This window comes from Anser cygnoides, chromosome 1, assembly GCF_040182565.1.
Source record: "Anser cygnoides isolate HZ-2024a breed goose chromosome 1, Taihu_goose_T2T_genome, whole genome shotgun sequence".
NCBI lineage: Eukaryota > Metazoa > Chordata > Aves > Anseriformes > Anatidae > Anser > Anser cygnoides.
In genome coordinates this window covers 117,066,553-117,091,545 of record NC_089873.1, presented here as the reverse complement: position 1 = coordinate 117,091,545, position 24,993 = coordinate 117,066,553, and the positions used below count along the sequence as shown (strand labels likewise).

Genomic DNA, 24,993 nt, shown 5'->3' with positions numbered 1-24,993 from the left:
GCAGTACACTTTGTGACAATTGCTAAACAGACATTGATGTAAAATTTAATTGTAACTGACTTAATTGTGGGCTAGAGTAGAAGGCAATCACTGTCAAACTGCAGAGTCCCACGACTGTCTCAGAGCTCGGCATCCTGAGGCTCACCTACCATTATTACTGTAATTACATTATATCAGGCATGTAACAAAGGGTGATTATGATGTAAAGGAATAGTTATGATGTAACTGTTCAGCCAGTAACATGAACACTTCCTGAACAAATTACTGATCATGTGAAGGTGTACACTCAAGAAAATGAACATACACAAGCCATATGTATTAGCACAGATTTGTCTGACATGAGTGCTGAAGTAAAATTGGTTAGATCACTTATCAGAAGCACAGGTGAGATATAATTTATCTGCCATGTTATAACATCCCTAGGAAGCATATACAGAGCACCTGCAGCCTACTGCTTTGAATCTCCTAAGGAATAAGCTCTGAAATATCTCTAGAGCTCCAGAAAGCTGCAAGTCTCGCATGCAAAGTAGATGCATATGATATCTCTCCTTTCTCTCAGTAAAATCTAAGAAACAGATGCAGAGAACTTTTCTTAACTGATAACTAGCCTGCAACTGCTGGAAGATCTTGGGTTTTTCATCCAAATATCTAGGTTTCAAGAATGCTTCCAAATTTAGGATGTGGCACAACAGTTAGTTGCAAACAGTACATTTACTGCTAGATATGTAAAATACCAAAATGAGGCCTTTGACCTATGAAATTTGTAGGATGAACAAGCAAAAGAACAAAAGAAGAATAATTTAAATGTATAAAAATATTGAAACAGCCATTTAAGTACTCATTTTTTTACTGACTAATCAGTAGCAATGTGATAAGGAACAACCCCATTGTGAGTCTGCCAAAGTCAAGTTGTGTTAAACTAATTTAGCTGCTTTCTTTGGCTGCGTCCCTGGGCTATGGAGCAGTTCTTAAACTGGCAGCAGAAAATCTAGCTTTACAAAGAAGCACACACAATCATCTAGGTTGGAAGAGACCTCCAAGATCACCTAGTCCAACCTCTGACCTAACACTAACAAGTCCTCCACTAAACCATATCACTAAGCTTAGGGACTGCAGGGGGAACTGCTACCAGTAAGCTGCTGGGAACACAGCAGTGAGTAGTGGCAGCTATGACAAGGGTAGAGATAGGGAGCACTGCTGCGAGGGCTTTAACCAGGCAACACAGAAAGCAAGAGCAGACAATCTCTGGCTGTTGGCAGCCACCTCCTCAGGTCGCCACCTCCTCAGGTCGCCACTTCAGATCTTCTCCTGCCCAAAGTCTAGAGTGCAGGACTATAGTACAGAGCTGTGAAGGCTGCCGTGGCCCATTTGAAGCACAGCATGTTAAGAAAGTTGCTGCTAAATGAACATTTCAATGATGAGAAGAATGTAAAGAAAGATTAAAACGCACCTGGTAGATTCGGTCCAGGAATGAGAGGATGAGACTGGCATAAAGAGAATGGTGTCAAGTTATTCTCTGTGCAATTGGCTTGGCCCATTTATGTTAATTCTGTATGTTCAGGAAATAGCTGTAAACAGTGAAATGCTACAGAAAGCAACTTCAACAGTTGAAAACAGTGAAATGCTACAAGAAGCAACTTGGCATCTGCTTTACGGGATGCTTCTGAACAACAGGTGGGACAAACACCAGTTAAGAACAGTCCAGACATACTTCATTTACTTCAGAAAAAGGAACATTGAATAAATTGATCCTACAGTTTCCTTTCATATATGTGTTTCATTCCAGTTTGCATGAATAACACTTAAGCTTGCATGAAGTCAGTACAAACTTTTAAATTAAGTTAAACATACAGGAAGGGAAAATAAAACGAACCAAGTAAATTTGCAGCTTATGTTTACTAAAATAATTCAAGTAACTTATCTTTACATGTTAACGTTATACTATGTCATTAACATTACCAAAAACAGCTCAACAAACATAACAGCTCTCTCCTTACTTCTTCTGAAGAGAAGCAACGCTACTAATAAATTAACATCAAAATAACTTGTTTTATTGCTAGTGATTTTATATTACCAGTTATATGAAATTCTATTTTATGTTAGTTTTTAAAGGGAACCAAAAGAAAACATGTATTGAAAACAAATAACCAACAAATTATTAAGGACAATGTGCCAATCACTTTCAACAATCCTGGTATTTGAAAACTGCCTGAGCACTATAATACCAAAACAGAGTATTTTATTTCCACTTGTCATCAAAATATCTATTTGTTTTCAGATTAGACAAAAACCTCACAGTTGAAAGCAAAGGTGAAAACTGTATCTATGACTTATTTTACAGCTGCTGTTCAGATGCTTACTGGGTTCTGGATGCAGCCTACTAGTCATACATATAAAAGTATAGAAGTATCTTTATTAATGAGGCATTTGTTCAGATCAAGTTTCTTGGGATACAGCCTTCTATCACAATTTCAGCTGGCCAGCCACTGTATCTGTTCTTCTTATTGTCAGAGTGGTTTATCTGTTTTAAAATAATAACAATAATCATCATAATCATCATCATTGATACTTGGCTTATCATTTACAAATTAGTTTGTTAAACCTCATTTCTATCTGCCTCCCTGTCATACAGATAAGCACTTATGGGCTTATAGAAAACAAATACGACAAGGTCACAGATGTAAACACAAATCTGATATAAAAATGGTACTTTTAGACTTCCTGAAGCCTGAGGACAAGTTATTCAAAAAAGTTTTTCAATGCAAGGATTGCTGTTCTTGCATGGCCAATTTGAGACAGCCCAGTTTTGATGCAAAAGCAGTCATGATTTTTAGGAAGCCCTTGGAATTTGTCCTTTCAGAAGAAAATGCAAGATTCTATACAGCATCTCAGATTGGACATTCCAAAACTGAGACTATCTAGAATCACTGGTCACTTCTGAAATTAGTCTACAGGAAAAAAAAAGTCTCAACATGATTTAATGCTGGAGTGGTAGAAGTCAGTAGTGTACGTGGCCCAGATTCAAAGCAAAGAATGATGACACATTAGAGAACTTCCTTTGTACAACTGAGGCTTACTGAGCAGACTACAGTTAAGACAGATACTCCACGAAATCTGCACCTGAAGGTTATACCTGATATACAGACAAATACAAAGTGAAAATAAAATTAACCTGACCTTTTCTGTTTGGATATCATCTGGCAGCTTGAAGCCTTTGGCAGCTATAAAAGCCCAGCTTGACCTGAACTTCATATTCTGTATTTCTTTACTTCCCAGGGCTTCTATCAATGTTTTGGCATCACTTTTTAACCTAGGAAATTTTAGTGAAAAAAAGTATTAAAAATACATGACATGAAACAACCTGAAAAAGAACACAGTGGCTTCATGGTTTATGTTAGTATGTCAGCAAAAGCAATAATAAGAAGTTTAAAACTTCCTGAGCGCTGTCCTAGTAGCATGCCATTAAACTTACAGAACAAAATCATCTTTTCCTCCTCTTCTCTGCTTTCCTGATGTTAATAACTGTTTGTAACACCACAATGGAAGTAAATGTGTCTCAAATACTGTTTGATATTTCATCCCTTTTTAAATATGGACAAGGGCATCAAATGTTTATCAGCCAAATGATTAAGATTGTTCCTGTTTAATTATGATATCATCACTTCAGAACAAAATAACATACAATTTGAAAGGACTTGAAGAATCAGGTTAAGATGTAAAAAGGAATGCTAACTGCATACATTCTAATTAGAATTGTAGATACCTTCTTAATAGAAGGTTGTGACCCAGAGGTAATAGCATGGCCCTTTATGAGAATAATCGTTGTTTTTAAGCAAGTTTAACACACTCCTTCCATCTTTGGGAGCATCAACATACATGACATGTGCAAGCACTGAATGCATATGAAATCAAAACCAAAAGAGAAGCAATGAGAGAACAACCCTGACTACATGATGAAATAAATCATTCCTTTACACCATTTTAAGACAGTGATTGTCAGACTATGTGCTGCTCTATCTCTCAGCCTGTCATGAATAGTTTGCTTACCGGGTGCTTCCATCGTCATGAGTCACCATCAAAAGCAGGGACCCTTGTGGTGCATTTTTGATGAAAGTCGCCATCTCCGCTGAGTGCTCTGTTGAGTTAATTACACAGCTGATTATTCATTTCTCCCTTACATACACACACAACACATTCCACCTACTTTCTATTGCTTTCAATTTCTCTTCACTTTTTGGACTTGTCTATTCAAAATGAGACCTAATTAGGCAATTATTCTATCTGCAGGCAGAGGGCCTGTCTAATTCTGAAAGATGGAGAAAGCTGCTAGCTCTCACTGAAGACTAGGAGAGCAAAGGTAGATCTACAGTTCCCAGTAAAGACACTTCTGAACCTCTGAAAAAGAAAACATTTATACACAAATGTATAGATGGTTTCTCATGTTTACCTCATATAAGATAACAAAAGCAGGCAAAACATGGAATAGTCCAGCAGAAGTCACTTATATTCTGTGCCTTTATTTTTATGTGCTAACTACTGTGCTAACTGTAGAGCTAAGTAACACACTCCATTGTATGCCCGTTTTCATTAAGAGGGGCTGCTTATTTGCAGCACTAAGCTATTTATTGGTTTGGTAATTGCTAGGCATACATTATTTTCTACAGAAAATAAACATCTTGTGTAACAGGAACACTGGAGACGTGGCAGTCTACGTACTGTATATAAAACTGTAGCCCCATGATTAGACCCAGTGTGATTTCTATTCATGCATGTATGGCCATAAGCATTCTTAAGTGGTCAAAGAATCAACTGCCAGTGCCTCACAGCATTCTGTTTCTCCTTACTAGCATGTAAGGAAATTGGTATCATTCAAAGTCTGGAAAATGTATTAAAAGCTATTCTTAAAGTAGATCTTTCTAGATACATTGAAGGATATTAAGAGACAGACTAGCATATTTTCTATGATGATTTTACAACCAGAATAGAACAAAACGTATCAGAAAATGGTGACTGAGATTGCAGACTGAGATACCACATCCTGGACAAGTGCTATCCTTACCAGACTGAAAAAACGGAGAGAAAAAAAAAAGGACAATTAACTACAATAAACATTAACTAACTCAACCAACAGGAGAAATGCAGTTTTTCAGGCAAAATTTGTTGTCAGAAGACCTGGCCACAGCATATTCTAACAAAAACAACAGCTGTTAGCTTCTAGCTGATCCCTTGCAATGACACAGTCATTTAAAGAGCAGGATAAATCATAGAATCATAGAATCATAGAATATCCTGAGTTGGAAGGGACCCTTAAGGATCATCAAGTCCAACTCTTGATACCGCACAGGTCTACCCAAAAGTTCAGACCATGTGACTAAGTGCACAGTCCAATCTCTTCTTAAATTCAGACAGGCTCGGTGCAGTGACCACTTCCCTGGGGAGCCTGTTCCAGTGTGCAACCACCCTCTCTGTGAAGAACCCCCTCCTGATGTCGAGCCTAAATTTCCCCTGCCTCAGCTTAACCCCGTTCCCGCGGGTCCTGTCACTGGTGTTAATGGAGAAAAGGTCTCCTGCCTCTCGACACCCCCTTACGAGGAAGTTGTAGACTGTGATGAGGTCTCCCCTCAGCCTCCTCTTCTCCAGGCTGAACAGGCCCAGTGACCTCAGCCGTTCCTCGTACGTCTTCCCCTCCAGGCCTTTCACCATCTTCGTAGCCCTCCTCTGTACACTCTCCAACAGTTTCATGTCCTTTTTATACTGTGGTGCCCAGAACTGCACACAGTACTCGAGGTGAGGCCGCACCAGCGCAGAGTAGAGCGGGACAATCACCTCCCTTGACCTACTAGCGATGCCGTGCTTGATGCACCCCAGGACACGGTTGGCCCTCCTGGCCGCCAGGGCACACTGCTGGCTCATATTCAACTTGCTGTCAACCACGACCCCCAGATCCCTCTCTTCTAGGCTGCTCTCTAGCGTCTCATCGCCCAGTCTGTACGTGCAGCCAGGGTTTCCCCGTCCCAGGTGCAGGACCCGGCACTTGCTCTTATTGAACTTCATGCGGTTGGTGATCGCCCAGCTCTCCAACCTATCCAGATCCCTCTGCAAGGCCTTTCCACCCTCATTCGAGTCAACAACTCCTCCAAGTTTGGTGTCATCAGCAAACTTGCTCAAAATACGTTCTATTCCTACATCCAGATCGTTTATAAAAATATTGAAAAGTACCGGCCCTAAAATGGAGCCTTGAGGGACCCCACTGGTGACCGCCCGCCAGCCTGACGCAGCCCCATTTACCGTAACCCTTTGGGCCCTGCCCGTTAGCCAATTGCTCACCCATCGTATGATGTTTTTATTTAGCTGTATGGTGGACATTTTGTCCAGTAGGATCCTATGGGAAACCGTGTCAAAAGCCTTGCTGAAGTCCAAAAAAATCACATCAGCTGGTTTCCCTTGGTCCATCATACGGGTGATCTTATCATAAAAGAAAATCAGATTAGTTAGGCAGGACCTGCCCTTCACAAACCCATGCTGGCTGGGACCAATGACTGCTTTGCCCCCCGGTGAGCCTCAATAAGTTCGAGAACCATCTTCTCCATGATTTTACCAGGCACTGACGTGAGACTGACAGGCCTGTAATTGCTAGGGTCTTCTTTCTGACCCTTCTTGTAAATCGGCACAACATTTGCCAGCTTCCAGTCTACCAGGACCTCTCCAAATTCCCAGGATCGTTGAAAAATAATTGAGAGAGGTTCCGCGATGACGTCCGCCAGCTCTTTCAGCACCCGGGGATGAATCCCATCCGGACCCATGGACTTGTAGGGATCCAGGTGGAGTAGCAAATCCCGCACACGTTCAGGGTCGGTTGGGAGTTTGTCATCCCCACCGTCCCAGTCCTCTAGCTCAGGGCACCCTGGGTCCCGAAGCCCATCATCGGCATTGAAGACAGAGGCGAAGAAGGCGTTAAGCGTCTCTGCTTTGCCTATGTCATTGTCTGTGAGGAGACCTTCCCTATCAAGGAGCGGCCCTATGTATTCTTTAGTTCTCCTTTTTCCATTCACATATCTGAAAAAGCCCTTTTTATTTTCTCTCACAGACACAGCCAGCTTCAACTCTAGGTGTGCTTTGGCCACACGAATTTTCTGCCTACAAACACGAACGGCATCCCTGTATTCTTTCCATGACACCTGGCCCTCCTTCCAGTAGCGAAACACTCTCTGTTTCCGCCTAATCTCCATTAGAATGTTCCTGGTCAGCCACGCCGGCCTCCTGCCCCGCCTGCCTGACTTGCGATATTTAGGAATTGCTTGATCTTGTGCTTCTAGGAGGCATCGTTTAAAGAATGACCAGCACTGGTGGACATCGAGGCCTTCAAGAGCAGTTTCCCAGGGGACCTTGCTGACTAGTTCCCTGAGCAGCCTGAAGTCCGCTTTCCCCATATCTAGGGATGAGGTTTTGGTGGCACTTTTCTTTCTGTCACCGTAAATTTTGAACTCAACCACTTCATGGTCGCTTTGACCAAGGCGGCCACCAATCACCACATCTCCCACCAGACCCTCTCTGTTTTCTAGCAACAGGTCTAGGAGGGCACCTTTCCTAGTTGGCTCCGTTAGCACCTGCACCAAGAAGTTATCATCTAGGTGCTTCATGAACCTCCTGGACTTGCTCGTGTCAGCCGTGTGGCACTCCCAGTTAACGTCTGGCAAGTTGAAGTCCCCCATAAGGACAAGGGGAGTTAATCTCGAGGCCTCTCTTAGTTCTGTAAAGAATAATTTATCGGCGCTATCGTCCTGGCCAGGCGGTCTGTAATAGACTCCCACAACGACATCCCCTTTATTCGTTCGTCCCTTGATCCTTACCCAGAGGCTCTCAACTTTGCCATCTCCGACCTGAAGTTCCACACAGTCCAGCCCCTGCTTCACATACATCGCCACCCCACCACCTCGCCTACCCTGCCTGTCCCTCCTGAAGAGCCTGTAACCATCTATCGCAACACCCCAGTCACAGTCTTTACTTAACATATTTAATGTCTTTACTTAACACTAAAACATTAACAAAAGCTCTACTGCACTTTTTCCTACCTCCTTCCCACATGTCAAAAAATTTTGCTGATATCATTTTTCCTGTTTTATCTGTAATTAAAAAAAAGGAAATATGAGCAAAAATGATTACATTTAGTCAGCATACGCAGCAGTTTCAGCTAAAGCAAGGCATCCCCAATTTTCAGTATTATTGTGGTTCTGAGTTTTCCTTTGTTTGAATTTTAAATTGGAAGGAATATAGAATAATGTAAGTTTAAGATCTGGGGAGAATATTTTGTTTTGTATAGTCTCTGCCTGTGGCAGCAGTCAGCTGAAAAGAAAATCTTCACAAATCATTTCTATTACAGCACAGACCTGCAAATTGTCAAAGAAAATCACACTGGAAATAAATGCATTCTCCTTTCAACTAAAGCAAGTCACTTGCAGACTGAATCTGAATCATCATTAATGATTAAAACATTTTTATTACTTTTTATTTTAAGGAAGGTATTCAGTTTATTGTGCACTTCCATGGTTTTATATATACACACATACAACACTAGGTCACAGCCATACATCAGAAAACTGGCTAAGCCTGGGTGTATGTGAATGGGCCTATTCGGTGCCGTGATTCAGATGTGCAGGCTTTCATTCTATTTGAATCTCAGTGGACAGAAACTCAACACATAGACATCATTATCATAACAAAATTTGGGCATGCAAACAATTAGTCATTCCAAAACATTATGGTCAATATTCATAGTTGGTTATGCTGCTGTTGAAATGGTTATCTTTGTTTTCGGAAGACATGTACAATTGGAAATACTTTTCAAATTTCTAAATCCATGCTAACTGAACTAATTTACTTTGGTTATCCTATACCCCCGCTATGTGAGAGGTTTTTTTCTATTTATTATACAGTCAACTTATTTTTTATCATAAGATCCAGCAGTTCCTGATTTCTTTCTAGCTTATCTTTGATCCACACATGGTAAAATCATGGAGGAAAATTCTTCCAATCATAGGACTCTAAATGTCAGGTTTATCACACTGATGAGGGAAGAAGGTGGTAAAATCTGTCATTAGTAAAACAAAATTCTAGAACTGGGCTTCTTCTAAGTGGAGATCACCCGGGAAAGGGACAGGGATAGGGAAAGGGAAGGACTATAGTACGGACAGTGGAGGTCCACACAACTCTTTTTCTCTTTCTGTGTTTGTAACTTGGGCTTAATAGCTCTGTCTTCCTTCTTACAAAAGAGCACATTCATTCAGAAAAGAAAGAGAAATTATGAAATAAAATATGAATGTGGATGCTACAGGACATTTATTGGACACAGTCATTAACTTGACTGATCTAATTAGAGGACATGCAGAAAATATGTTTCACTACAAATTACTTTGAGACACCGGACAGATTTACCTGCAGAGGGAGACGGAGGGGTAGCTAAAACGACTATGTATGTGATGAAGGAAGTGGCTGTTCAGTCTTTTAAAATGTGTAAAATTTGATATAGAACTTCCTCTTCCTCATTCAAGATGGATGCAAAGGCATATACGGCTCTATGCTGAAAACTCACTGTTAACTATTTACCTATTATAACCAGTAAAGCTTTTAAGATTCCTCACTGGAAACGAGAAAACATGTAGTAGTTAACTGGAAAAAATAAATCACACTTTGTAGTCCCAGCTTCATCACCATACCCATTCATCTAAATTAAAATGGTTCATCCAAATCTGGAACAAACTACAGCTTCTGCTATCCAGCAGCTCCTCCTATGAGCAAAGACATATAATGGCAGTTTGATTTTAATTAAGCCTTGAATTTCTCTTTCCGTCTACTGACCAAGTCTGGAAAAGGAATTTGTACCTTGCAGCAGAACTGCAATTCTCGGTCATGGTTTGCCCCATCAGCAGAGCAGTAGATATGCTTTAAACCAAGGACTGAACCTGGAAATTGAGTGTTACTGCTGGAGGTCACAGATATTTTGCTACGTTACTTAGAAGCAGTAATTTTTTTCTGACAAAATACACATACACCACTTCTGTATACACATTTGTTATTTTCTTATATTGATTATGAACGTTTCTTTTGTTTATCCAGAAGACTACTTCTCAAGCAGTAATTTTTCTTATATTTAACACAAATCAAGTTTGCAATTGTTTTCCTTTTCTTCCATACTACCTACTAAAAAAATCCCAACGTTTTAAATTTATTCCATTATAAAGCTATGTCTCTAACATTTTTTCTCTTACTTACAATTCACAATGGCAATGTTTATACCTCTTCCAACATTACCCTTCTCTTCACTTATAATCCTGGAATTGAAATAAAGATAGTATCAGTAGAATTCATCCTTACAGAGGCTCTGATCCAAAGTCAGATTCACCAATGCTAAGTCACTTTTTGGTGTTCTTGTTTTCTTCAGTTATTTAATTCAAGAGTTTGTAGTAAAGAAGAGCTATGGCTTAAAAATCTTGCATATTATACCAGTTAATTTCCTTCAAAGATGCATGAGTCTTGCAAAATGAGACAGATCAAGAAAGATCTTTTTCTATTTTTTCTTTGTCTGCTTTAGTAGGAAGAAAACATAACAAAATGTTGTTTTTTGTTTGTTTGTTTGTTTTTGGTGGTAGTAGTCTGTGTGCACTATATCAATAAGAAAAATCACTTCAGGGTTTTAAAGTAAGTCTATTTGTCCAGTTTGAAAAAACTAAGAATGAAACCAACTTTCAGAAGATGGTGACCATTCAACAAGTTTTAAGCTGTCTATCCTGAACAACAAAAATTAAAAATCATAGTTGAAATGAACAGCTGAATGCAGCTTATATAGAGGAACAAAGAAAATAACCTGAGATTTAAGTATTTAAAAAGGAAAGAAAAAAAGATCTAAATAGCGTCAGATATATTCTGACATTTATCACCAGTAAAACATCAACAATTTGGAATTATTTCTATCTATGCTAAAATGACTCAGAGGGCATGTCTCCCAAGCACTAATATTACTACTACTTAGCAATAAAAAATTATGAGTCAGTCAGAGCTAATAAAAGAAAGCCATACGAACACCTAGGAGACAGGGCAAGGGGAAGTATACTACATAGAAATTACAGGGTCCACGAGTGGAAAACACACCCTTCAGTGAAAACAGTATTGCTGCTGTCACCCATGTGACAACAATGTTCTATTCAAAAAAGTAGAACGCACAAGAAGTAGAGAAAAATTTAAGACAACTTAAAAAAAAATAGTTTAGAAGTATATATTCAAGCTAACTATCTCCAAATTATCTTTAGTCCTCATATCACCATTTTTTGAGCTTTTGTTTTAGGCCAGAGTTCCATGGAGATGGATTGTCTTGGTTTGAATCATCACCGCAAAGACCATTTGAATGAAGGAAGCAGAGATGTTGTATTTAAGATGGACCCCATGAGGCATGCTGCACGTAAAATACCATAAAAAGTGAAACCTCAAACAGATGAAGAAACAATAATTCAAAATTGGAACAGAAGGGGAGAACTCATATGCTCCTTAGAGTCTACTGCATACTTACTAGCACTGAAAAGGGAAGATACAACAGTGGCCTTTTTTTTTGCATATATTTTTACCAAAGAAACCTTTTCTTTCCCTTGGTAGGAGCCTACTTGCTGATAGCGTACCAAAATGGAACACCTTTCTTCATACTACAAAGCACTTGCTTATATTTAAAGTCAGGCTGGTACTTACAGCTCATCCTCAAAACAGATTTTAGCCAGATTTTCTCTGCCACCGCCACTACGAACCCGATAGGCGTAGTTCCCAGGTAAGCAGGGAGACCAGTGATCACATTTTTGCCTTTTGGGAACTGGAGCTACAATGACAAACATAAGAAAATGTTTTCTTGAATGCTACATAAAAAATTTCTACGTGGAAAGAACCACTTAATGTCAACATACTAATCTCAAACTATATGTATGGAGGCCAATCCTGCCAGTTTTCCAGTATCCTGGCAACATCATCACAGATTTGCCTGGCTTTAGGTTGTTGTTGGCTTTCAAACAGCTGTTGGGACCAAAAGCAAGCTTATTTTGATAAAAAAGGTCCCATATACTCTTGATTCAAATCAGACCATACTAATTATTCTGTTGTTTCATTTAACGGTAAACGAGGGCTAGAAGGATGAAGCATTCCTACAGATAGCTTCAAGTAAATAGTTATAATTCTAACTTAAAATCTTTTTCATACAAGAACATAGTCACACAACGAGAAAAATGTACAAATTAAACCACGCAGTCAGATCAGAGGAAGAAAAATGAGAACTACGTCACAGTCTGGTTAGTTACCGTAACTCTAAAATACATGTGATAGAACCAAAGCTGCAGCTGCAGCTTTGCACATGATTTGTGCTTACATGCAAACAAACAAATAAAGCATTGTTATATTACTAGCCAATTATTTGTATTTGCATACTGGTAAATATAGGCTGACGTTACGTTTCATCAAAGATTGTGTCTAAGGAAGTTCAGACTTGCACAAATTAATTAACTTTACACAGCCATCTCATTCTTACAATAGCATACTAGCTAAAAAGCCATTTGTCATTTAACACTGAATGTTAGGTAAAAGAAAAAAAAAAAGGAAATACAACTATATACCCTTCAACACTGGTTTCTTTCCAATGTCTTGAAGATAAGTGATAGGTGTTGACATTGAGTCTTCGGATAAAAGACCAGCGAATAAGTATCCCATGTACCAAGCCAACAGTGATGCCAACAGAAGCCCTGATAATTTCACAATATCTGCCAAGAAAAAAGAGAAAACCGCAAAGACATAGAGATGTACTCACAGCAACACACAAAATAACGTGTTTCCTCCGGCATTGCTGCAAAAATGGCCTTTGGAGATGCAGCAATAGAGAGTTTGTTGCATTCCCATCTCTGACAACCCATTTCATTTCTAAAACTCGATTGTCAACGAGAATGCCCCCCCAATCCCCTCAATCCACGACCATAATGCTGCAAAGAAACATGAAGTTCAACTCAGTCCTAGCAGAATTTGACTCTGAAAAGTAAGTACCAGATACCACACACAACTATACAGGTAGTATGCATTTACTGCCGGTTTTGTGCAATAGGCAGACACTACAAGAAGGGTTTAAACACCTACACTGACCAAGCAGGGAGTTCCCTTCACCCCCCGCGGTAGAAGACAGCGATGACTGATGACACATGGGATCTGGATCTAGATGACTCAGACAGCTTCCTGAGCATCAAGCAGGCTCAGGAAGCCTTCTTCACCAGCAGCACTGTGGGGCTGGAGAGCAGTGCTCTTGCAGAGATTAAGTTCTCAGGCTCACAGCCAGGCACCACAGCTTCCACCTCAAAAATCTGCAGACCCAAGCCTGTATACTGACAGGTGAAGGCTTCTTCCCCCCATGCCTTGAAGACAATTGTGAGGCACCTCCTGATGACCACAGAGCCCTGTCAAGCCTGGCGCAGGAGGGATTTCCTGCTGCAGATGGATGATCTCCTGCGGCACCTTGCTGCAGCCTGCAAAGAAATGCCTCAGCCGCTTCCTTTTAGGCAACAAGAGGGTATCTGAGGAGCTGGTCTTGTCCCTGGGCTCCCAGCCAGCCTGCTCCCAGAGTGAAAAAGAGGGAAGGATGCAGGAGAGAAAAGGAGAGGGAAAGCCCTGTGCAGCAGTCCACTGCCAAGACAGGCAACTTTCTCCTCCGGACGAACAGAGCTTCAGCCAGTGATGACTACAGTGTTGTAGCCAGCGCAATCATTAATTTTCACCCTGCTTTCCCCTCACACTGACTGGCACTGCCCAGATGGTAATTCACAGGGGCCCAGAATTTCCCCTTTGCAGCTCCAGCTCAATGGAGACCAAGTGAGAGACACTGCTGATGGGCCTTGGTGTGCTCACACCGGGGGACAGGTGGAGAACCGGGGAACCTGCCTGGCCAAGTCGCTGGGCACCAGTGCCGCAGGGCTGAGCACACTGGACACGGAGAAGACACTGAACAATAGGCAGCGGGAGCTGCTCCTGCACATTTCCTCCACAGCAAAACCACACTTTGTGGAGCCTGCAGCTCAAGAGGCTGTGGGGAGGAGGCTTGTGCTGCCTGATCACCCGGGCAGCAACCACCCATACTCTTCGAGAGTTGGTTCCTTCAGGAGCTTCTGCCTGAGCAAAGGCTGAACAAACGCACCCCTTGAACAAACGCCATGTTGGTGAGTTTCTGTGCGGCACTTTGTCGGGGAATGTGGGCATAGGGTGCTGATGTAACACTGCCTCAGAGTCAGGGATCATTTTATAGACATGCAGCATCACAGGATGGCTGAGGTGGGAAGGACCCCTGGAGGCCACCTGCTCCAAGCCCTGCCCAAGCAGGGCCACCCAGCGCAGGCTGCCCAGAGCCGTCCCCAGGCGGCTTTTGGAGATCCCCAAGGAGGAGCCCCCCACAGCTCCCTGGGCAGCCTGTGCCAGGCCTCCTCACCCGCACAGCACGGAAGGGCTGCCTGGTGCTCAGAGAGAGCCTCCTGGGCTCCACTTTGTGCCCACTGCCTCTGGTCCTGGTGCTGGGCACCACTGAAAAGGGCCTGGCTCCGTCCTCTTTGCTCCCTCCCTTCAGGTATTTATGGACATTGATGAGATCCCCCTGAGCCTTCCCTTCTCCAGGCTGAACAGCCCCAGCTCTCTCAGCCTCTCCTCACAGGAGAGGTGCTCCAGTGCCTTCATCATCTCGGTGGCCCCTCGTTGAACTCTCTCCAGTCTGCCCATAGCTCTCTTGTACTGGGGCCCCAGAACTGGACCCAGCACTCCAGGTGTGGCCTCACCAATGCTGAGTAGAGGGAAGGATCACCTCCCACTCACCTGCTGACGTGAATCTGCCTAATGCAACCAAGAATACCATTATCCCTTTTAGCACCAAGGGCACATGCTAACTCATGTCCGACCTGGTGTCCATCAGGACTCCTAGGTCCTTCTCTGCAGAGCTGCTTTCCAGCTGGGTGTCACCCAGCATGTCTTGCCTGGGGTTGTTCCTCCCCAGGTGTAGGACTCTGCACTTTCCCTTGTTGAACTTCATGAGTTTCCTGTCAGCCCATTTCTCCAGCCTGTCCAGGTCCTACCGGATGGCAGCATTTTGCAGAACAGGCTCTTGTTTTCACTGCTTCTGTAACCCAGGCTTGCCCACCTGCCCTTTCTCCTCCATTAGGGCAAGGAGAGTAAAGTCAGCAACAGAGGAGCCGGGAGCCAACCCATCACATCAGAAGGCTGACAAGAACAACTGCATCATCAGGTCACCGGGATTGAGAAACACTAAGGTTTTGAGGTTGTGAGATACTTCCTGATCTTTACATGTCCTGGAACATAATGGTCCATTAAACTGAAAGTTGAAAATTCTGAGTTTTGCAGTCCCAAACCTCTAGTTTAATAAAACCACAGTCCAAGAATATCCAGGATGTTCACTTTGCCAACCTACTAGTATATATTGCCTAGCCATAATCTTCCTTATAATAGCTCACACTTAAGAGGACATTCCTTTCCTTCCTGGAACAGCCCTCTATAAATTTTATGATTTCTGCCCCTTCCCTGTTTTTGCCCTCTCTAGAATAAAGCCAAGTTGTTCACTTGTTCTCCTTAAGTCTTGTTCTGCAGGTCTTACCAACTTCCCGTTGACTGCCTAATTGGTCTGCATACTTTACTGCAGAAGAGATACCTGGTCCAATACACACGTTCTGGAGGCTCTGCTTCTGTTTATTCATGTCAGAAGGAAGTTTGACTTCTTTTCGTATGAGTAGAAATTACTGCCTCAAGTTCAGTTTATAATCCCCATAAAGAAATCTATTGTTCTGCAAGGATTTGAACTCTTTAGCTATTCCTTATACTGTATTTTATATGACATTATTCCTGTATTGTACCTAAAAAAAAAAAAAAAAAAACACACATGAAAAACAAAACTCTACAAAAAATACTAATTGGTAAAGTTAACACTGAACATTACTAGGAAGAGTCACAAAAACTCCATGTTCTTTATACTAGAAGTAACAATTTCTCTCTGACACAGTCATCATTAACAACTGAGGTAAAACTGTGGTACTTCTGTCCTTGAATCTCAAAGGGGAAGAATAGAATGTAGATCATAGAATCACAGAATGGTTGGATCAGGAGTTACCTTAAGGAATGGTTTGGAGTGGAAGGGACCTTAAAGACCATCCAGTTCCACCCCCCTCCAGTGGGCAGGGACACCTCCCACCAGACCAGGTTGCCCAAAGTCCCATCCAGCCTGGCCTCGAACACATCCAGGGATGGGGCATCCACAGCTTCTCTGGGCAACCTGTTCCAGCACCTCACCACCCTCACAGTGAAAAACTTCTTCCTTACATCTAATCTAAACCTACCCTCTTTTAGTTTAAAGCCATTGTTCCTTGTCCTATCATTACATGCTCTTGTAAAAAGTCCCTCCCCAGCTTTCCTGTAGATCCCCTGTACATACTGGCAGGTTGCTATAATGTCTCCCTGGAGCCTTCTCATCTCCAGGCTGAACAACCCCAACTCTCCCAGCCTGTGTTCACAGGAGAGACGCTCCAGCCCCCTCCTCTGGACTTGCTCCAACAGGTCCACATCCTTCTCATGTTGAATGCAGCACTCCAGGTGGGGTCTCAGAGGGAGACCCAGAGCAGAGGGGTACAATCACCTCCCTTGGTCTGCTGGCCACGCTTCTTTTGATGCAGCCCAGGATATGGTTGTCTTTCTGGGCTGCAAGCACACATTGCCGGTTCAAGTTCAGTTTTTCATTCAACAACACTCCCAGGTCGTTCTCCTGCTCTCACACCCAGCTTGTATTTGTGCTTGGGACTGACCCAGCCCAGATGTAGGACCTTGCACTTGGCCTTGTTGAACTCCATGAGGTTTGCACAAGCCCACCTCTTGAGCCTGCTCAGGTCCCTCTGGATGGCATCCCTTCCCTCCAGCATGTCGACTGCACCGCACAGCTTAGTGGCATCGTCAAACTTGCTGCTCTGAATTTCACTGTCCATGTCACAGACAAAGATGTTAAACAGTGCTGGTCTCAACAGTGACCCCTGAAGAACACTACTTGTCACTGGTCTCCACCTGGACATTGAGTCATTGACTGCAGCTCTGTTTGAGTGTGACCATCCAGCCAATTCCTTACCCACCAAGTGGTCCATCCATCAAATCTATGTCTCTCCAATTTAGAGACAAGGATATCATGGGGGACAGTATCAAATGCTTTGCACAAGTACAGGTAGATGATGTCAGTTGGCCTTCCTCTATCCATCAATGCTGTAACCCCATCATAGATGGCCACCCAGTTTCTCAGGCATGATTTGCCCTTAGTAATGACATGCTGGCTGTTGCCAGTCATCTCTTTATTTTCCATGTGTCTTAGCATAGTTTCCAGGAGGATTAGCTCCATGATCTTGCTGGGCACAGAGGTGAGACTGACTGGTCTGTAGTTCCCTGGGTCTTCCTTTTCACCCTTTTTGAAAATGGGGGTTATGTTTCCCTTCTTCCGGTCAGCGGGAACTCCACCGGACTGCCACAACTTCTTGAATATGATAGACTGTCTTAGCAACTTCATCTGCCAGTTCCCTCAGGACCCATGGATGCATCTCATCAGGTCCTATGGACCTATGCAGCTTCAGGTCCCTTAGATGGTCTTGAACCCAATCTTCTTCAGTGGGTAGTTCTTCATTCTCCCTGTCCTTGCCTCTGCCTTCTGTGACTTGGCCTGTGCGGCTTCTAGAGTACTTGCAAAAAAATCGTTGAGTACCTCAGCCTTCTCTGTATCTCGGGTACCAGGTCTCCCGTTTCTTTCAGGAGAGGGCTGACATTTTCCCTAGTCTTCCTTTTATCCCTGCCTCACTTACAGAAGCATTTCTCGCTGCCCCTCTTGTCCCCCGTCAGACTTAATTCTATCAGGGCTTTAGCTTTCCTCACTTGATCCCTGCCTGCTTGGACAACTTCTCTGTATTCCTCCCATATTACTTGTCCTTGCTTCCATCGTCTGTAGGCTTCCTTTTTGTGTTTGAGCTTGGCCAGGAGCTCCTTGTTCATTCATGTGGGCCTCCTGGTATTTCTGCCTGACTTCCTCTTTGTTGGGATGCATCGCTCCTCAGTTTGGAAGAGGTAATCCTCCAATATTAAGCTGTTTCCCTCCAGAACTTTATCCAGTGGTACTCTACCAAGCAGATCCCCAAAGAGGCCAAAGTCCGCACTCCTGAAATCCAGCGCAGTAAGCTTGTTGCATGCCCTCCTCAATGCCTTAAGGATCTTGCACTCCACCATTTCATGGTCACTGCAGCCAAGGCTGCCCTTGAAATTAACATTCTCCACAAGCCCCTCCTTCTTGGTGAGAATGAGGTCCAGCGTAACACCTTGCCTTGTTGGCTCCTCTGTCACTTGGAGAAGGAAGTTGTCAACACACTCCAGAAGCCCCCTGGATTGCTTACGTCCCGCTGTCTTGCATCCACAACAGATAGCAGGATGGTTGATACATTTATCAACTCTCCAGCACAGTTTGTATTCAGTTCACAAAACTGCTGTAAAATATTGCCAATGAACTTCTGGTTTTGTTTTCTTGGATTCAGAAGCCAGTAAGGGACTGCACTGAAGGAATCTATTGGGTCCACCTGGAACACTTACATTCACCGAGGTTGTGTATCCTGCACATACATTTTCTTTACTGAGTACCCACAGAGACATGCATAAAAACCTACACTATAGCAGCTAAATGACAAGGTCAAACAATGTATTTAAGAAATTGTAAGACTTGCTATACACAGCACTTAGAAGTTACAAAGTGCAAAGTTAGGTCTACATTCACAAAAGCAAGACTGCGCTAGTGCTCATTTCTGAGGTTGTGGATCCTCACCAGTATTACACTCAGAAAGAAAGACCAGTATGGGAATCACATGTCACAGAGAGGCATGTTGTCAGCAGTAACAGGTGACACAGGTTTTCTTCCTGCCATCCGTTCAAGGAGAAGGATCAGCCACTCGGGGATATACACGCGCACGTACATAGTGTCTGATAGATGAAAGGGCAGAGGGTACCCAGTGGATGAAAAGGCATGGGCAATCCAGATGGCGGTGAGGAAGGGCACGTGGGAAAGCACGGGGAAAGATTAGTCATCCCACTTTCCGGCAGCTCCCACTTTCCTTTCTCCATCAGTTGCTTGCTTGTACCTTGGCAGCAATTTAAGTGCAATATATTTCTTTCTGTTTAGCTGACTTCAAATGTTCACTCTGCCACACCTCACTAATACATACCTGCCTCTACAAGCCAGAATTTTAAAAGGGGGAAAAAATCGCCTCAATTATTCTGACCTACGAGTCTTGGTGTGGATTTGCTGTAGTGCTGGCCAGGGGCTTGCAATTCAGGTGACTGAAACCCGGGGGAAGCTGGGTGCTGAGGGAAAACGAGGGGCGCACCATGTGGGCGGTGGGTTACGCAGGGCCATTTACTCACCCTCCACACCCAAAACCCCACAAACTTTGAGGAGGAAGGAAAGAGAAATGGAGGAGAAACCTATCCCCCCTTCCTCGGCGCAGGGGCACCCCGAGGTCTCCCAGCTGCGAGGTCAGGCACCGGCCCCCAACCAGGGCCGGGACCAAGTGGCCACCCAGACCCTCGCCGTCCTCAGAGCCACCGGCCCAGCCGAGGGCGACCATCCCGCCCCTGCCCGCGGCCGCAGGGGGCTGGGGCTGCCTCAGGACCCACCTGGGGAGGGCGCAAGGCGGGACAAGGCGCCGGCGGCCCCCGCGCCCGCTCCTCCCCCGGCAGGGCGAGCCGCCGCCGGGCCGCTACTCACTTTGCCGGCTCTGCCACATTATTCGGGACGGGGTTGCCTGTCCCCTGCCCGCCGCCGTCCCGCGCAGCAGCTCCTCCTCCTTCGCCTTCTCTTCCTCTGGGGCCGGGCACTGGCCGGGCAGCCAGCAGGGCGGCGGCTCGGGAAGGGGAGCGGCCACCTGTCCGCACCGCCCCGTACCCCGCAGCCCTGGGCGATTTCTTCTCCCCGGAAAGAAAGCAGGAGGCTTGCTCGGACTGCGCCGCTGCCTTGAGCTTAGGGCTGCCTCAGCCCCGAAGCGCTGCCGGGCAGGGAAGGAGCTGCAGCCTCCATTTTCCGAGGGAGCTGCGAGGCCACGGGGCGGTGTGCGGCCGGGGAGCCGCGAAGCCCTGCTCGACTGCTCCGTTAGCTGGTGTCGGGGAGGACTGGGAGACATGGAGGTCTCCCCTTACCTCCTTGGCAGGGGCGATGAAAGGCCAGACACTGGTAATGGCTAAGGCCGCTGTTGAGGGCACATGCGAGTAGGGGAAGGAGGATTCATCGGTGAAGCAAACTGCGTTTTGAGCTTGTAGAGTACAACCATGGCTCTTATCCAGAAAAGCTAATGCCCCTAACATGCTCATACAGCTGCATGAGAGAGAGTGCTAAAAGTTATTTTCTGCAGAATGAAAACAACTTACCTGCAGGGTCCGAAGCAAGGCTCATGCCATCCAGCAGTCTATCTGAGAAGCTGTTATGCCCCAAATCTCAAAGTAAAACAGTTAATTTTGGTGAAGGGTCTAGAGGGCAAGATGGTGCATTGGGTTTATGTAGCAAGGGCTTGGTAGCAGGGGGGCTGCAGGGGTGGCCTCTGTGAGCAGTGCCCAGCAGCTGCCCCATGTCAGAGAAGAACCAGCTCCAAAAGGGACCTGCTACTGGCCAGAGCCGAGCCAGGGCCCATGGGGAGCCCCCGCAGGAGCAGGCCCCGGGCCGGAGCTGCAGCCCGTGGAGAGGAGCCCACGCAGGAGCAGGGGGTCTGGGGGGAGCTGCCACCCGCCCGTGGGGGACCCGTGCTGGAGCAGTTTGCTCCTGGGGATGGATGGACCCCGTGGTACGGAGCCGTGTGGGAGCAGTGCTGGAAGAGCTGCTGCCTGTGGGCAGACCCCGCAGGCTCAGTTTGGGAAGGACGGCATCCCGTGGGAGGGACCCCGCGTGGAGCAGGGGCAGAGTGACCATGAGGGAGTGGTGGAGATGAAGCATCAGGGACTGACCCCAGCCACCATTCCCGGATCCCCTGCACTGCTTGGGGGGAGGATGTAAAAGACGGTGGATGGATGGAAGGTGTTTTTAGTGTGCTTTTAATTTCTCACTGCTCTAGTCTGCTAGTGATAGGCATGAAATTATACTGATCTCCCTATGCTGAGTCTCTTTTGCCTGTGATGATAATGGTTGAGTGATTTCCCTATCTTTATCTCAACTCTTGAGCCCTTTCCATCATATTTTCTCCCCTTTTTCCTTTGAGGAAGGGGAGTGAGAAAGCCGTTTTGGTGAAATTCAGCTGTAGCAGGGTAAAACCACCACAGATGTATGAGGAGCAGCTGAAGTCCCTTGGTTTGTTCATCCTGGAGAAGAGGAGAATGAGGGGAGGCCTCATGGCAGCCTGCACCTTCCTCTTGAGGGGAGCGGAGGGGCAGGTGCTGAACTTTGCTCTCTGGGGACAGTGACAGGAGCCAAGTGAATGGCATGGAGCTGGGACAGGGGAGGTGACTTGCGGAAAACAGACTCCACAATCAGTAAGATTGTAAAGTAGGTATGTTTATTCAGCTCTGGGCAGCACAGGGGGTAGTCCCACCAAAGTCGTGCGCACCTGACGCGGCAACTTGCCATGGTTATATGCAGCAAAGAGTTACATATGCATGAAGTTTCACAATACACCTATACATATTCATAACCTGTCCCCCCTTCATATTAAAATTAGTTCCAAGGAATCATTTCTATAAACTCCTCCCATCTGCACTTGCGCAGTGTATTCTGGTGGTGGTCTTCGGGGGTCGTGGGGATGAAGATTGATGACTCTTCCTTGTCACCGCCAGTTGACCTCTTGTCTCTGCGCAGACTCAGTTGCTTCTTGGATCTTGTCCATCCACAGGACCAGTTTCTACCAGTTTCTTAAGATAGGCTCACACTCTTAATAAGAGACTGACCTTGGTAAAGGGGCCCAAGGCTTGTTGCATTAATTAATTTGCACAAGCACCATAGTTAGTAAAGACACTAAGTAGGATCCTAGTTTCATGCCGTCAGCACTCTATCTCTACTTGATAAGATTCCCCTAACTCCCTCTCTCAGAGGTTCAGAGTGGATATTCTGAAGAGGGTGGTTGGGCACTGGAACAGGCTCCCCAGGGCAGTGGTCACAGCAGCAAGCCTGCTGGAGTTCAAGAAGCATTTGGACAACACTCTCAGACACAGGGCCTGATTTTTAGGTGATCGAGGGTGGATCCCAGAGTTAGACTCAGTGATCCTTGTGGGTACACTCCTACTTGGGATATTTTATGATTCTATGATTTTTAAGTCTTAGTTGAACCCAACCTGGAAAACAAGACACAAGTAAGAGGTTTTTCTTGGCAATGCCTTAGGTCTGTCTGGTGTTCCAGCAGATGGTAGCTGTGCACTGGCCAAAACTTCAGAGCAGGATCCCATTAGGACCCACTCGCCATTCCAGATGCAAGCCCAACCATTGGCACCTATCATGGCCACTGGACCAAGCCTTTCATTCACCTTTTTCTGCTATGAGCTGTGCTGGTGCTGTGGGCAAGGCGTCGTAGGCCCTTGCCTGGACATGTTTCCTTACCAGTGAGGCAACCTGGTCAATGCCTGGCTCCCATCACCTTGTGAAAAAACTGAGCACCTCTTGGACTAACGTTGTAGAACAGCAGCCCCACTTCTCTCCCACTCCCCAGCCCTACAGGCCAGATTAAGGAGTATGAAACTACAGCACAGTGCTGTCAATGCATGTTTTCTAGTCTAGAGCAGATGACACAAGATAAAGCCATTGCCCACCTGGAGCCCTACACCATGGACTTGCTGTTCTGATTTTAACTATTCCAGTTTCCAGCAGGATTTGGTTAATGGATGTTTACAGGCCTGTGTGGGCACTGAGCCTCAGTAACATCTGTCAACCCTGACATTGATATGAGGAAATTACAGCACACAAAGATGTCTTTAAGGACTGAAGTAGCCACTCAGACTTTTTCAGTAAACCAAGCTAAAGACCTCCAGTGGGGCAAAAATCCAAACAAGGGAGCTAGTAATTTTATTCTTAAAATTGTGCAAACTACAATGTATATTAGTATTTACCCTTAGAATTGTCTGCCTTAGTTTCCCTTAAGCTTCATTCCCACTGCCTCTGATGATGCACAGAAATGACGTTTAGTTTAGTCAGAGGAAGAAAATCCTACAGGAGGGCACATCAGGACGTCAGCCAGACTGGGACTTCTGCCTTCCTCCCATGATACTTGCAAGAACTACAGATGTTTCCAGTCCAGATGGGGAAGAGGCATTTCTTGTCCCATCTGTGAATGGGGTATTATAGTATCCTATAAAGGGAAGGTAAAATCTAAAGAATCAATTACTGCTGGTTACTGTCAAACATACTGGAGCTTGAAAATGAAAAGTAATATCCATTAAAAGCTAGGCATGCAAATAATTAAAGTGGTAGCATAGGACAAATAAACTTAAGAAATGAGAAGCATAGAGCAAAAAGGAACAGGAGTTATGAGAGGGCAAGAAAAGTTAAGGACCACACTGTTCTGGGTTAGTCTTCCAAATAAAAGATGCAATTATTTTTGGAGGAACTGTCATTCTGTAAGATGGCCTATCAGAAAATTGTGTCTTTTACTAAATGATTGAGACTATTATCAAGGGTATTTCTAGCCACTAAATAAAAAAGTGTATCTTTAAACCCAAAATGTTACACTTACTGGTGGCAGCCAAATGAAGAATTCTGCTGTAAAACCAGAATTTAATAAAATTTAAAGCAAGAAAAATTAACTAGGACTTGGGCTAATTTAACTTTGCAATAAATTTATTGTATGACCAGTGGTAAGTCATGTACTCCATGGATAAAAGTCTCAAGCCCCAGGGTGCTTTGTAATATAAAAAAGTAATATTCTCATACAGAATACTTCAGAACTGTGGTGGGTGCATAAAAATAAAGAAGCTGAAGAACCACAATACCTGTTTTATTCATAAAAAGTAGTTTATTTTACCTGCCAACTGTAAAAATTAAATATGCTAATATTTATGCATAAACTGTCAGTGCAGATTCTCAGACTCTTTAAGGTCACCCACATTTCTTAATAAATGCTATTGAATTTCCTGAAAAACAAACAAAAAAACACAAATGAGTTAAGGTCTAGGCATTAGTTACTTTTAAGCCTCTAGAAGAAAAAAAATACAAGCCTTTTACTGTTTTGGTGTAGAAAAATGAAGAATAGTTAGTGTTTACAGTTTAAACATCCATCAGAATTACATGTCCTGAAAAATTAGATTGAGTACTTGAATTGCAAACAATTCAGCGCATACTTGTCTATATTGCACTGTGGTGATTGAAAAGCCCTGTTCTTGCAATAAATTCTTACTGTCTTGTTGCAAACTGTCCTGGTTTCAGCTAGGATAGAGTTAATTTTCCTCCTAGTAGCTGGTAGGGTGCTATGTTTTGGATTAGGACAAGAAGAGTGCTGATAACATGCTGATGTTTTAATTGTTGCAGAGCAGTGCTTACACTAAGCCAAGGACTTTTCAGCTTCTCGCTCTGTCCCACCAGCAGGCAGGCTGGGGGTGCAGCAGGAGCTGGGAGGGGACAGACCCAGGACAGCTGACCCAAACTGGCCAAAGGGGTATTCCATACCATCTGACGTCATGCTAAACAATACATAGGGGTAGCTAGCTGGGGTGGGGGGCTCGGCATCAGCTGGGCATCGGTCAGCAGGTACGGAGCAACTGCATTGTGCATCACTTGTTTCATACACATGGTTAGTAGTAGTAGTAGTACTATTATCATTATTATTCTTTTTCTGTCTTAATAAACTGTCTCTATCCAAACCTACAGACTTCCTTTTCCTTTTTCTCTTCCCCATGCCAGAGAGAGACAGGGGAAGGGTGAGCGAACAGCTATGTGGTTCCTAGCTGATGGCTGGGTTAAACCAC

General features: G+C 44.3%; 1 protein-coding gene across 2 annotated transcripts; it reads right to left on the bottom strand.

Moving 5' to 3' along the window:
• Nucleotides 1–1,877: 1,877 nt before the first annotated feature.
• FAM3B (FAM3 metabolism regulating signaling molecule B) lies at nt 1,878–20,094 on the bottom strand. Of its 2 annotated transcripts, none has more exons than XM_048071563.2 (8): nt 19,832–20,094; nt 12,642–12,785; nt 11,734–11,857; nt 10,270–10,328; nt 8,073–8,123; nt 4,048–4,135; nt 3,178–3,310; nt 1,878–2,521 (listed from the first exon to the last, which is right to left on the bottom strand). In XM_048071563.2, the coding sequence occupies exons 1-8, from the start codon at nt 19,848–19,850 to the stop codon at nt 2,432–2,434; spliced, it is 708 nt and encodes a 235-aa protein (XP_047927520.1). In that variant the 5' UTR covers nt 19,851–20,094; the 3' UTR covers nt 1,878–2,431. The 2 variants fall into 2 exon arrangements, with proteins under 2 accessions (XP_047927520.1, XP_047927521.1); XM_048071564.2 differs by having other exon boundaries at nt 19,741–19,898.
• Between the last annotated feature and the right edge of the window lie 4,899 nt (nt 20,095–24,993).

Coding starts and splice junctions, on each gene's coding strand:
- FAM3B (XM_048071563.2), bottom strand. Junction 4,136..8,072: donor TTTTGACATGTGGGAAGGAG/GTAGGAAAAAGT, acceptor TTAACTCAACAG/AGCACTCAGCGGAGATGGCG. Junction 3,311..4,047: donor CATGACGATGGAAGCACCCG/GTAAGCAAACTA, acceptor AAAATTTCCTAG/GTTAAAAAGTGATGCCAAAA.